General features: G+C 36.9%; 1 protein-coding gene across 2 annotated transcripts in view; it reads right to left on the bottom strand.

Moving 5' to 3' along the window:
- DUSP19 (dual specificity phosphatase 19) overlaps window positions 1–14,224 on the bottom strand; it is a 20,225-nt gene extending 6,001 nt beyond the window's left edge. For both annotated transcript variants that reach the window (XM_006189143.3, XM_032479878.1), the window contains exons 1-3: window positions 13,817–14,224; window positions 8,852–8,898; window positions 2,292–2,444 (exon numbers count right to left, since the gene is read on the bottom strand). In XM_006189143.3, coding sequence (XP_006189205.1) covers window positions 2,292–2,444; window positions 8,852–8,898; window positions 13,817–14,042 — 426 coding nt within the window. In that variant the 5' untranslated portion in view covers window positions 14,043–14,224. The remainder of the gene's footprint in view (window positions 1–2,291; window positions 2,445–8,851; window positions 8,899–13,816) is intronic.

Genomic DNA, 14,224 nt, shown 5'->3' with positions numbered 1-14,224 from the left:
AAATAATGCATTAGGCAGAGACAGAAGAAGGCGGAGAAACCAAACACAGTTTTGCAAGTACAGAGGGAAATGAGGAAAGACATGGGAAAATGGAAGACATTCCATCTGGCAGCTGTATGTAAAAGATGAAAACTACAAACTAGGGCCTAGAAAGGTAGTTTTGAAATATGCAACTCACTGAGTATGACATCTAATAATATTTGCATATATATTAGGCAGTATCATGAAGGGATCTCTTTTAGAAAAAAAATGAATGAAGACGATTCAAGAATTCTATTGCTAAAACTAAATCTATATTAAACTAAACCATAAAGAGTTTTCAGGGTAAGGAAATATTGGCTGAGGCTAAGATTCCAGTATAAAACCTAAGGCTTGGTAATTTAGAATGTACTATGGAATTCTAATACGTCTTGTAGTAGAGTCATCTTATGCAGATTCTCCTGATACCATCCCCTCCCGGATCCTCAGTTTGCTCCGCTTCAGCTGCTACTTCTGTGGCTGACTGCTTCCTTGAGGCCCACCAAGTTTTGCTCGCCTAAGAATGCCTGACTCTTCCCCCACCAGCAGTCTTTGCCTGGACAGGCTCATCCCGAGTTCTGGGTTCTCTTCGTGCTTCTAAACTTGGATGGCAAGTCCCATCACAGGGCCTGGGGCTTGGCTCCAAGGTGACTGCTGAAGGAGTTATCACCTGGAATTGCAGGGTTAGTTACCTCTCCGTGGGGAAACTTTTTCGCCAGTGGGAAACAGGGGTTGACAGAGAGCCAGGCAGATAAATTCTCTCTCTTCTCTCCCTTCCCAAATCTGTATGGAGGTGCAGTTTTGTTGTACTCCCTGCCCAGAGATGTACCACCCTGCTGAGCACCCAGCTATTTCACTGTCAGCTCCTTGTGAAGCTGTGCTCAGCAGGGTAAGCACTTCATCTTACACTGCTGCTCATCCTTTCCCGACCACTTCCCTTTCTTCTCACTCTCACTGCACCTCTCAAATGAAGCATCAGCTCTTAATCCTTGCCTCAGGTTCTGTTTTTTGGGAAACCTAAGCTAAGGACCATTTTAATTAACTTTCCACTTTTTACTTGCAACATATACATATCTTCTGACACAGATATGAATATGGATGATGTCTGCACTTTTCCTTTACCATCTAAGGCATATCCTGTATCTCCTTAGAAAAGCAGGTAATACAGAAACTTTATCACTTTTATCTTATCACTATTAGCTGGCACACTGGAATGCGACAATCTAGAGACTTTAAGATTTTTCGCAAGGGGACAGACTAGCCAATATTAGGTTTTGAATCAGAAAATCTCTGCCTTTTCTTTCATCCAAATGTCTGCTATTAAATAAGACTGAATAGTTTTATATTTTCCTAGTAATCTAAAGGAAGGTATCTAGGACAGTGCTGGGCACATACGGCACTCAACAAATATTACTAAATGAAGAGAAGGAAGGGAGAGGGAGGCAGAAAGGAAAGGTGATAAGGTAGAAGGGAATCACTAGAATTTAATTAAGCTGAATTCTAATATTAACTGTTATTAACTGTCAGGTGCTCCAAGACAGTTAACTTTTCTCTGTAAGTGCTTCTGCATTTCCATCTGTTTATCGCAACGTAAATTTTATAAGACCTATACGCTGACTAAAAATGATGTCATTTCAAGGTATAATTTTTGGTAACAGCCAACCTAGAAGCCCTGCCTGTCAGAGTGTTGACTTGGATACAATACCAAGATTGAATTACTGTATTGTCTGTAGGTCGTCTAAAGTCAGAGAACCAATGGACAGCTTCTGACAAACATTTTCATGCAATCTCAGTAAAGCAATATACATTTACTCCTCAGAATGCCCTAGAGTTCTATTGTTAAAAATGCATAGATTCACAATGACTACCTTAGCCACAAAGATGAATACATATTGATCTTCATAAATACAGTAAGAGGACTAGATCAGCCTGTCCCACAGTTCACCTGATTCCCTTGCAAACTGGTCAGAGGGCAGGTGGTTATAAGCCATCTAAGGAAGTCTAAGTACATATATACTGAGGAAAATTCTATAAGTGGAAAATTTTAAATCCTAACATTTCTCAGGAAGGCATAAGATGAAAAATTAAAGTTAAAAGTAAATATCTCATTGAAAAAAAGCAATTGGAGAACTAAAGAGTTGTAGGAATTAATGAAATATTATTAAAGGGGAAATTTCATAATGGTTCTCTACATACTCATTACATGAAGAATTGGATAGTGGACTCACTTAAATTTCTGCTTTTGAAGAACTGTGGATTGAAACAAAACTTACCTTCAATTTTGCTTGTTCAATAAATTCAAAACATTCTGGAAAATAAGACAGGATATTGGTTTCAGGCAAATCCAATATAGAAATACTCTTATATATAAAGTCACCAAGGAAAGCATTTTCAACTCCACATGCAACATTGAGAATATGAGTCACCTTAAAGAGAAAAAAGAAGATGATTTTTTAAAAATTCTCATTAATTAGGTTAATTAAACAGAGACTGAGATGTTAAGATCTGTAACAAGAACAAACAATTTAAGCATGACTCACTTGAATAACACTTCCTTCAGGAAGCCCTTTCTGATTACCTCATCCCTTACCAGAAGTGCTATTTCTATATACTTCCCTGGCACCCTCTACATGCCCTCATATAGCCCTTATCACTCAGGGATTGTGTGTCTGCATCACTGTACTAGAAACTCCATGAGGGTAGGGGCCATGTTTGGCTTACTCACTATTGTAAGTAAACATTGTGAGTGAGCGGTACCCTTAGCATAGAAAGTACTTAAAATATTTGTTGGAATAATCAATGAATGTCCATACTAAAAAACTTAATTAAGAGAAATGAATCAGTAGCCTACAACTTCCCTTTCAATAATTATTTCCCCGTTTTCCTTTTGTATTCTTTGCAAGTATAAATGTTCTCAAGTGTGGCTGCACATCAGAACCACCCAGCAAGCTTTTAAAAAATATCAGTGCCACAGGGTCTCAAACCCAGAAATTCTGAAGAATTAGTCTGGCTGGAAGAAGGGATGGTTATAAAAATATTTTCTTTTAAATGGTACACATAAGCAACCTCCCACTCCATCTATGCATTCGAGCCCCTTTCTTAGAGTCCACCAAGCAAATGGAAGGAGCCATGTGGAAAGTCCATTAAGAGAATTCAAAGGCTAAATGGATCAAAAATTACATCCTTCACATTTGGGCATTATCAAAAAATTATTTTTTGAACTGGTTCAAAATCAAAACATTATTAAAAAAGAAACATTAAGAAGTCTTGCTCTCACTATGTCCCTCTCCACTCCATTATCTCCCACCCTAATGGTAACCACCTTTGCTATTTTCTTGTATATTCTTTTAGAGTCTCTTTATGCAAATATTTTATTTACTCCCTTTCTTTCACAAAGGTAGCACCTCGGGGTTCTTTTCTCCCATTTAAAAATGTCCTGGAGATCTTTTCATATCAGTATTTAGAGACCCCTTTTTGAGTTCTTTTTAAAAGCTATATAGTATTCTGTCATGTGTGTGTACTATCGTTCATTTAACCAATTCCCTACTGATGGAAATGTGGGTTGTTACCAATAATTTGCTATTATAAACAATACAACAGTAAATAACTTGGAACACTTAATGTTACACTTGGTTTTCTATCCTCCATTGTGCTTTATCTGGCGCACACCAGGCACTCATTAATAAAGCATCTACTATTACCGTATCTAAACATTAAAATGAAATTCCTATAGGCATTTCTGAAATGATCCTCCACAAGAGAATTTCTATTAGTTATTGCACTTAACTTAAATCCTAAGATACCTCTTTCGAATGCACCATGCATTTAAATCAATAATTTGGTTTTGCAGCATCCTTAAATTTTCCTAGAAATTCAGCTGCTCAGCTTGCTTTTCCTTCTTCCAAGCATCTAACAGGGTCATATGTACAGAGACAGAACAATCTTTTAAACAGCAGCTTGGTTCACATCATCAGGATGAAAGTGAATTTGAACTAGTGCAGCATAAGAAAGACTAGATAATGAAACACTTGCCAATGAAAACACTTATCAGTTTTTCTAATTTTCATTTTTACTCTGAGAAATATTAATTTATTCACATAAGCAAGACTCTAAAACTTGTTCTACTTATGTTAAAATATTGATCTAAGAGGGTTCCTATTAGGAAATACAGTCATTCTCATATCCTTATTAAATACAGGCCATTATCTCTTATTGTCACGCAGTTATTATTACAACAAAACAAGGAGAGTCTGGTTTAAACACAAATAAGTGCACTGACAAGTAAACATATCAAATTAGTTAACAAATTGGTTAGTAGTTATTTCCTTGGAGAAATTAATTGCAAGCGTTGATCACATAAAATTCTCAGCCTCAATTCAATTAAATTTTTTCCTTAGAGCTGTGGGCAGCAAAGATAAGTCAGACAAGATCTCTAATTCCCTAGAAGTTTGCTAAATAACAGAGGAGGGGAAAACATGTTCACTAACAGTAATGACACAAAGTAGAGGTGTTTGCAAATGATGTGACTGACAAGGGCTTAATCTCCAGAGTAAATGAACAGCTCATACAACTTAATAACAAAAAAACAAACAACTCAATCCAAAAATCAGCAGAAGACCTAAACAAGCAATTCTCCAATGAAGACATACAAATGGCCAACAGGCACATGAAAAAATGCTCAGTATCACTAATTATCAGAGAAATGCAAATCAAAACTATAATGAGGTATCACCTCACACCAGTCAGAATGGCCATCATTCAAAAGTCCACAAATGACAAATGCTGGAGAGAGTGGAGAAAAGGGAACCCTCCTACACTGCTGGTGGGAATGCAGTTTGGTGCAGCCCTTATGGAAAACAGTATGGAGATTCCTTAAAAAACTAAATACAGACTTACCATATGATCCAGCAATCCCACTCCTAGGCATATATCCAGAGGGAACTCTAATTCAAAAAGATACATGCACCCCAGTATTCATAGCAGCACTATATAAAATAGTGAAGACATGGAAACAACCTAAATGCCCATGAACAGATGACTAGATAAAGAAGTTGTGGTATATTTCTACAACAGAATACTACTCAGCCATAAAAAAGAATTAAATAATGCCATTTGCAGCAATATGGATGGACCTGGAGATTGTCATTCTAAGTGAAGTTGAAGTAAGCCAGAAATAGAAAGAAAAATACCGTATGATATCACTTATATGTGGAATCTAAAAAAAAAAAAAGACATAAATGAACTTATTTACAAAACAGAAACAGACTCACATAGAAAACAAACTTGTGGTTACTGGGGGAACAGGGGGTGGGAAGGGATAAATTGGGAGCTCAAGATTTGCAGATACTAACTACTACATATAAAATAGATAACAAGTTTTTAATGTATAGCATGGGGAACTATATTCAATATCTTACAGTAACCTATTATGAAAAAGAATATGAAAAGGAATAGATGTATGTATATGTATGATTGAAACATTATGCTGTACACCAGAAATTGACACAACATTGTAAACTGACTATACTTCAATTTTTAAAAATTTTTTTCAATTTTAAAAAGTAGAGCGTTAAGAGCTATAGAAGAAGAACAAAGTGTTATGGGACCAGATGGAAGGAACAAATTACTGAACTTTTCCCACCCTCCCCCAGAGCCTTCACGTTTGTTATTCTCTCAGCCTGAAGTGCTCTTTCCCTAATTTAAGCAAGGCTGACTCGCATAAGGTCTCAGTTGAAATGTAATACCCCCGACTGCCACTCCTCTCATTGCCTTGTTTCAATTCTTTCAGAGAACTTACTCTCAACTAAAAGTATATTTTAAGAGCAAGGACCTTACTGCTTGTTTATGTCTATGTCTCCTGCACCTAGAAAGGGGCCTAGCAGCCCATTTATGTCGTGGGTGAGCAGCATGGTTGCATTCTTTTGGCTACTTCCTGTTTGAAATCACTTCTTTTCCACTCTCCAGTAAAAATTCTTGCTCCCTGAGGTTCATACAGCTGATTATTCCATCTTCTACCCTGTGTTCCTTGGGCATCTCATCCCGTTTTCTGAGTCCTATCTCAAACACTACCAATCATGAGTGACGTCAATTTTCACTTAGGTTTAACAGGTCCCTGATTACCTCATCACCAATGACCTTCATCGCCACTCCCCTTCCATCACATTGCTTCAAGACCAATGTCCAGAACTGCTCCAGCTGGGATACCACTAATTAAGGCATCCCATTCTTATCTTCCAGCTTTCACTCAGTTACTCCCCCTCCATCTCACAAGAACCATCAACTCCTTGATCTATTTTCTTCTCATCTATCAGCCTCTTTTGCCTTCACTTCCTTTGCTATTCAGCTTACAGTCCAGAGTCCACCTCCTCAGCACTTGTCTGGTAAAAGTTCCCTCTATACCCAGACCACTAAGCATTGCCAGAAAAAAGTCACACAAATTGCAGTTCAAGCTATGATTAATTCATGACAGCCAACCTCTCCTGAAACAGCAATGCTTAGCAACTGCATTTTCCTAGTAGGCTCTCTCTCATACCCTGTATCAGCTCTTTCAAACTTTCTCTACTCTCCTAATACCTTTCAACCTTACCATCTCTTCCTGACTCCCAGCAGATCACCTCAAGTACTACTTTACAGTAAAAAGAGAAGTTATCACATAGGAACCCTTACCATCAAATCTGACCATCAAACTTAATAACTTGGCCCACACCTGCATTCACCCTTTCCTTCTGCCTTCTGCCACACAGAAGATGATGTGCTCCCACATCCTTTATAAGGTCCAGTCCAATACCTGTGTTTGGGGTCACACTGCTTCCTATGTTCTTGGCATCGCCCTCAAGCCACAATTCTTGCTTCCCTATACTTTCAATTCCTTCCTCTACCATCAGCTTTATTCATGCTCAAAACTCTCCCATCTTTCTGGTTTGATCCCATCACCTCTTCCCCCCTTCTTTGCTGCCATCATTTCCTCCACTTCTCAATCTTTTGAAAGCTAGCTTGGGCCTCCAATTTAAATGAAATTGTTCCCACTAAAGTCACTAACAACTTTGTTGTAAAGTCCAATTGATGTAATTTGGCCCCAATTGTACTCACACTTTTGCTGGCATCTGACACTGCTCTTTCCTCCACAAAACACTCTACTTTGGCTTCCGTATGCCACAATCTTATTTTTTTTTCTTCACTTTCCTACAATCCCTTATAGTACCTTCTTTCCTACTGCAGATTCTTCTTCCTTTGACTGTTCCCTATAGGTTGGTATCACTCTGGGTTCTGCTGTGGGCCTTCTCTGCTTGCCTTTCCCCAGGTGATTTCATCTATTCCAAAAATTTGAATCACTACTTATAAGCTAAAGATTCCTGAATCTATAGTTTTACCTCTCTCCTAAACCTCAGACCCCATATACCCACACTGTCTAGTGAATAACTTTACCAAGATTATCCACATCATCTGAAATTTAAAATATTCAAAATTGAGCTCACTATTTTTCCTGCAAAATCTGCTCCCCCTACTTTGCTCCATATCTCATAGAATGACACCAACCCTACTAAGTAACCCAAGAAAGCTGCATATCAGCTTTGACTCCTCCTCCTTCCTTAATTTTGTCCTCCCCCGACCCTGTCCCAAAGGTAATCAATCAGTAAATTGTGAGAATTCTACCCTCTTAAAAATCCCTGAAATCCATCCACCTCTCTCTACCCTGACTGAATCCTGATCTCAGCCACCATCATCTATTTTTAGATGGCCCCCCCAGCTTCATAGCTAGTCTCCCCATCTCTAGCTTGAGCAGCCCTCCAACCTGTTTCCCACACTGCCTCTAATGAGCTATCTTTCTAAAAGACAAATTTGATCCTGTTACTTTCCTTGATAAAGCCTTTCAATGGCTTTCCACTGTCTTTTATATCAATTTAAACAATTTACTCTGGCTTACATGGACTTTTGTGATCTGATCCATGCTTACATCTCCCACCTCATCTCCTGGTATGCTTCTTTCTTATACTCTCTATTCCAGGGTAACTAAACTTCTTTTCTGTCCCTGAACGCATCAGCCTTTCTCTTGCCTCTGGGCCTTCCACACCATTTCTTCTATCTGAACACTCTTCCGTCTGCTCCCTCCTCACCCTCTTCAAAACAAAACTTCAGTATCACTTCCTCCAAGAAGACCTTACTATCCCCAACCCAACCCAAACAAACACAGGTTAAGGGCATCATCCCCTGTGTTCTCCGAGAGCACCCTGCATGTCCCCATCAAAGCACACGATACACTGTACTGTAGCTGCTTATTTGTCTTCCTCTCTCTGCCCTTCAGATCATAAGCTTCATGTGAACAAGAATCCTTGTACTCCTTGAACCATAGCAATTCCATGACGCTGAAATAGTGCTTGACAAAACAGAAGATATCTAAACATTTTTTTTCAATATATATTGAAATAAGTAATAAATCACATTAGTTATATGGGGGAAGGTGGGAAGAGATGACATTGGGGGAAAAGTGGTACACGAGTTGAGACTCAAGGCATGGGTAGATATTGGACAAGAAGAGAAGAAGAGAAAGTCTATCCCACATAGAGGAACTACATAAGCAGAGGCAGGAAGATGTGGCTGCAAAGTCAGGTTCATGAGGATACATGAAGGGAGACTGAGAGAATATAAAACTGGAAAGGTGGACTACAGATTCACATATTTGAATTACGTGTGATAATTTTTGCACCTTTATTAAAGTAATAGCCAAATCTTACCGATTAAACTCTGAAATGCACCAATACAGTTTTTCCTAAACAAGTTTAACAATTAAAATACTTCCTATATATGGTGTCAGACGTGAAGCATTTCTTTTTACCTTGTGCTTTTTCAGTGTCTCCAGATCATGAGCAACATCTTGTGATCCTATAATAAATAAAACATATCACCTTGAACATAAAAAGTCATCCTCACTTTTTATCCAACTTTTGCAACAATTCTGTGAGGTATTTCTCTTAAGAAATACAACTTGGGAGGACCTCAGTCCAACCTTCTGGAAGATAATTCAGGAATATTCATCAAAAAATATTCATCTTGTATACACTCCTGTATTCTGAAATCCCACTACTAGGATTTTTTCCTAAAAGTCCTGGATATTGCAAGGATTAACTATCAGGATGTTCATCACCATATCATTTGTAATACAAACAAAACAAAACAAAACAAAACAACCCAACCAAACCCAATAATACACGTTGGGTTTTATTAAAGATAGTATAATTATGTAGTGAAATATAAACAGCCCATAGTCATGAGAAATGTAGGATATTTATGGCATGGAAATAAATTCTCAATATATTAGGTGATAAAAGCAGGTTACAAAATATCAACCATTTTTGTAAAAACAAAAAAATATGTATATGTTTTAAAATGGATAGAAAGTTATAGGACAAAATGTTAACAGTAGGATTATGCGTAGTTTTTTTTCTTTATGCTCATTTGTACTTTTGACAACAAGTATCTATTTCTTTTGTAACTTAAAAAAGACACCCAAAAAATGATTTAGTGCCAGCTGGCCTGGTAACACACCCAGTAGCTTAGAACAAACACTACTGGTTTACAGAATTCCACCCACATTCTTGTACCACCACTAGGGCTGAGCCCTTTCACAGTTTCTTCCTGTCAAAGTTGGCTTTCCAGATCTCCCACACTTGGTAAGTAACTTGACTCTAGTTAATAAGCAAGTTGATAGAGGAGAATAGCTAGTTAAAATAAAGTGAGTTACACAGCTGGAAAAATAGTGCAGTTATTATTTAAAGACTTCAAGTATTTTACTTTCCTGAATTAGATTCCATTTCCATAAACAATATTTTTCTTACCTTACCTATCTGGGAAATTTGCCAGCTTCTATACTGTGATTTTAGGTAGCTGGAAGGCCAGCAAGTATGCTGGTTGGCTTACATTCTTTTGATAATACGAAGCTTACAGGCTCTTACTGAGTCTACATTTGACTTTATTCTACTTAAAAGTTAGCCTATCAAAATATTAACATTTTTTAAAGCTGGATGGTGGATATGTAATTGTCTGTTATAGTGTAGTCTGTAATTTTTATACATTTGAAATACTTCATAATCAAAATAATTTCTCAGTTTCCGTAGGAAGTCCTATTCATCTCCAGGAGCGAAAAATGGTTCAAATAAGTTAAATGAAATTTGGTGGTTTAATATGCATATTATCTTTTAAATAATAATCCTACTCTGTCTACTTCTTAAAACAGCAGAAGAATGAAACATGTACGAATGAACTTCTTTTTTTAACCCTAAACTGTCATTATTATATTTATCAAAGCTAGATGTCTCCATCATTTCTATTAAATACACACACACCAAACAGAACAGGTCACTTATATTCCAGAGTTGGCTGTTATAATTTGAAAGTAACTTCCAGAATATGAATATACTGATACAAATTTAGTATTCTTGAGACAAAAAAGCAACTTGCATGTTCTACCTTTTTAAAGAATAAGAAAATTATATGAGATTTAATAGTGTGAGGAATAATTTGTCAGCACAAATGGACTTCAGGTAATTGGCTTGTGTGTTTCATTTAACATTTGGTAGTATTCAGTTCATGTTAATTCTCTCTAAATTCTAGATATAGACATTAGCTTTTCCAAATACATGTATGTATAAGCATGAGCGGGACACTGTACTGTACACCAGAAGTTGACACATTGTAATCAACTGTACTTCAATAAAAAAAAATTAGCTTTTCTCCAATTTTAAATAGTTGCCTTGTGTTGCAGTCTTGTGTTAAACTTCTATTAGAAAAATACTTTTCATTAAAAAAACGCTGTAAATCATTAAAACAATGTGTTATTTAAACCTTTGTTTTGAAACAGTAGAATCTTATCCTTTTATAAACGATCTTAAATAAGATTTTAAAACAAATGTCAATTAAGAATGTTACGAATTTAACAGTGGCAACATGAATCTATAACTGTGTTAAACTTCATAGAACTAAATAGCAAATCAATTTTAACTGTATGATAATTTTTTAAATAACAAAAAAAAATTTGATGAATAGGACCACAACTAAACAAAGAAGTATAATAATAATAATAGAAGTAATAATAATTATTATTATAATTCAGTTATATTTCACATTGATACTTACAAACCACTAATAGTCATTACCTTAGCCAAGGATTATTATGGAACTATTACAGATAAAGTAACTGATTTAGAAAGTATATTACATGCTATTGGAGTTGGAACTTCCAGTAAGTTCAGTGTTTTGCAATCATAATATATGCATCATAAAAAAAACAGGCTACAGAAGATCTCCAGAATCCTATGTCTATTTTTTAAGAGATTTTCTCATAAAAATACCAAACATTGCATAATTCTGATGTAGCATGCATTAACTTACAAATCTCTATTTTCATCATCACAAAACAACCCAAGATATTTACTGAAACAAACCAAAAAAGATATTATTACATTACTGACAATGGACATAAATAATATTCCAAAGAGAAATGTTTCATTTGAGAAAATTTATAGGAGTGAAAATTCATAAATGAAGAGAACCAGGGGCCTAAATTACTGTACAGGTAAGGTAAAATAATATTTGTGAAAGAATTTTACAAAATAAAGAGCTATACAAATGTAATGTATTATCTGCCTCCTAAAGATATTAGGCTTCCTAGATACCAGATATCCTCTTTAGCCTTATAAAGGATCCCAAGATTTTCACCTAGAATTGAAGACAAGGTCTCAAAATGTCACCAGTTGGGCCTTAACAGAATGGATGTAACAAGTTTTAAGTGCACCTTTTTGCTACTTAAGAGGTAATGGAATTTTCCACTTTCACAAATCAAATTGAAGAAAAGTCCTAGTGATTTATTGTTGTAAAAATATAACTTGAAAAACCTGGGACAAAAAGACTCACTGATTAAGATCTTTCGTCAATCTGTTAGGTAGTTCAAAGGCCTATGTAAGATTTTTGAAATGCAGAAGCTTAGGTGAATTTATGAGCTAACTTAAAAAGACATTATATTTTTACAGCTTTCCTTTTTCTTTATTCCCCATCAAAAACAAATGTTAGTTTTGTATAGTGCTAGGTGGGCTTTGTTGCTTTGAAGAGATGAAGGAAGCTCTTTGAAGCAACTTAGAAACAACCCCTGCATCATTCAGTGGAAGAATTTTAGATGTAACCCTCCATAGGTCCCTCAGAATAAGGCACTTGTAACTGGGCAGAAAAAGGTTCCTCTACCTCTCAGAAGAAAGGAGGTTGTACCGGATGAATATCGCATTTCCTGGTCCAGAGCGGGGGGGGGGGGGGGGGGGGGGGGGGACGGGACAGGACACTAGTTTCAGAAGTCCCTCCCAGCACTTTCCCAAGATCCTGGAAGGATTCCAATGCCCATTTGAGAACACTACCTGGATCAGCTCACTTTGAATAAGTTGAGATAAAAAAAAAAATAACAAGCAAAGCTCATGAAGACTCTGAAAGGGTGAATGATATTTTAAAATTCTACCGTAATTATTTCAAACCATTATTACTATAGCCAAATAACCGAAAAATGTGCAGGGACAGATTTCCTTTCCTAGAACTGGCGTGCAAATCCTAAGTGAACCTTCTAGACTAGCTAAAGGACCCACTTAATTTGTCACTGGGCTGCAGAAATTAACTGGAGACTATTTAGTCAGTGAATTTAACGACAGATTATGTAACAATTTATATAATACATAATACAATAACTCGTGTGTACTGCAATTGATTTGTTTCAAAAAACTTTGGCAACAACCTCAGGACAACCCTATAAGATCATCAGATACTGTTACTTCAGCTTTACAGATGGTTTTTTGGAGGACCAGAGAGAATAAATGACTTAACACTAGCCCATCTGAAAGCCTGGACACGGAGACAGTCTATGGACAACGGAGAGCAGGAGTGTATCAGACCTGAGCTTGATGCCTAGCTCTGTTATTACTAGGTGCGTTACCTTGTGCAAGTTACTTAACCAATCTTAAATCCAGTTCCCATGTGTAAAATGGAGCCGATGATCCCTACTTCACAGAGTTTTGAAAAGGAATGAGATGCTGTGTGCACTTCACATAGTACCTTAAGTGTACTATGGCTATTTCTGACTCCCAGTTCACTGTTCTTTTCACTCAAGAGTGGCTTGGCTGCATAAATATTGACAAATCATCATCTTTATAAGTCTTAACTTCTGTATTCATAAATTTAAAAAAAATTGAAACCTACTTGAAAACATTGTTGATTATTTTTTAAAGAATACCATATCATATTCTTGCCAAAAAAACAGGCTTGCACTTTTATAACTGCTTCATTTGCTATTTGTGGCTTATGCTTCATGTAGGGAATCAGTATTTTCCACAATACAAGAATTCATAAACCATCAGACTCATAGCTATAAAATAACAACTCACCTTCTCCTTAACACTCTAAAAACAGACAACATGAACAGATGTGCCCACAGGAGGCATGCACTTCATATGGTTGGTAACAGCAGAGCAGGCAAACAAACACTTGTCTTTTCAAGTATTAACTTTTCTATAACTTGTCACTTATAGTGTTATTAATCTGATAATCGTTTAAGGCTGTATAATTTTATAATCCAAGAAAATACAACAGCAATGTGTTATCTTCCAAAGAATCTAGAAAAACAGGAAGAAAACTTTTCTAAAATTCACATACCAGGTGCTATGTGCAACGAGAATCTATGCTTCTTATGTACATAGTTATTAGGGAGAAAAGCGATAAAGTAATATGGTTAAAAGAATTCACTGACTTAGTGGCAAATCAGTATACTCACCCAGGAGCAACCATGGCTTAATAATGCCAATTTGCAGGTCCAAGCTAAGGTCCTGCACGTAACCACAACCTCCCCCATTGCTCGGCTCTACTTCTTCCACAACATGAATTCTGGCATCTTTCCACGTTTCTATAATTTTCTTTCCAGTTAGCGTTGTCACCCGGGTGCATTGCTTCCTGAGATTATTCCGAGAGAATGCTTTAATTTCCTGGTTAAGGGAGTGCATTACATGAGCAGTGACTAGGAACAAACACAAGCAAATCCAGCCAGCACAGTGAAGGGCCGAACGGCTCTTCCCTTAGTGTTCAGGTAACAAACACAGCCTCATGTGTACACTGCCCCGCAGGTAACGGGAGCAGGCACACGCCAGCGGGCAGAGGGGATCAGCTCCGCTTTTCCCAACGCCGC

Source organism: Camelus ferus, chromosome 5 (genome assembly GCF_009834535.1).
Source record: "Camelus ferus isolate YT-003-E chromosome 5, BCGSAC_Cfer_1.0, whole genome shotgun sequence".
In the NCBI taxonomy this organism is placed as follows: Eukaryota; Metazoa; Chordata; class Mammalia; order Artiodactyla; family Camelidae; genus Camelus; species Camelus ferus.
The sequence above is the reverse complement of the archived record's forward strand: the minus strand, read 5'-3'. Positions and strand labels throughout refer to the sequence as shown.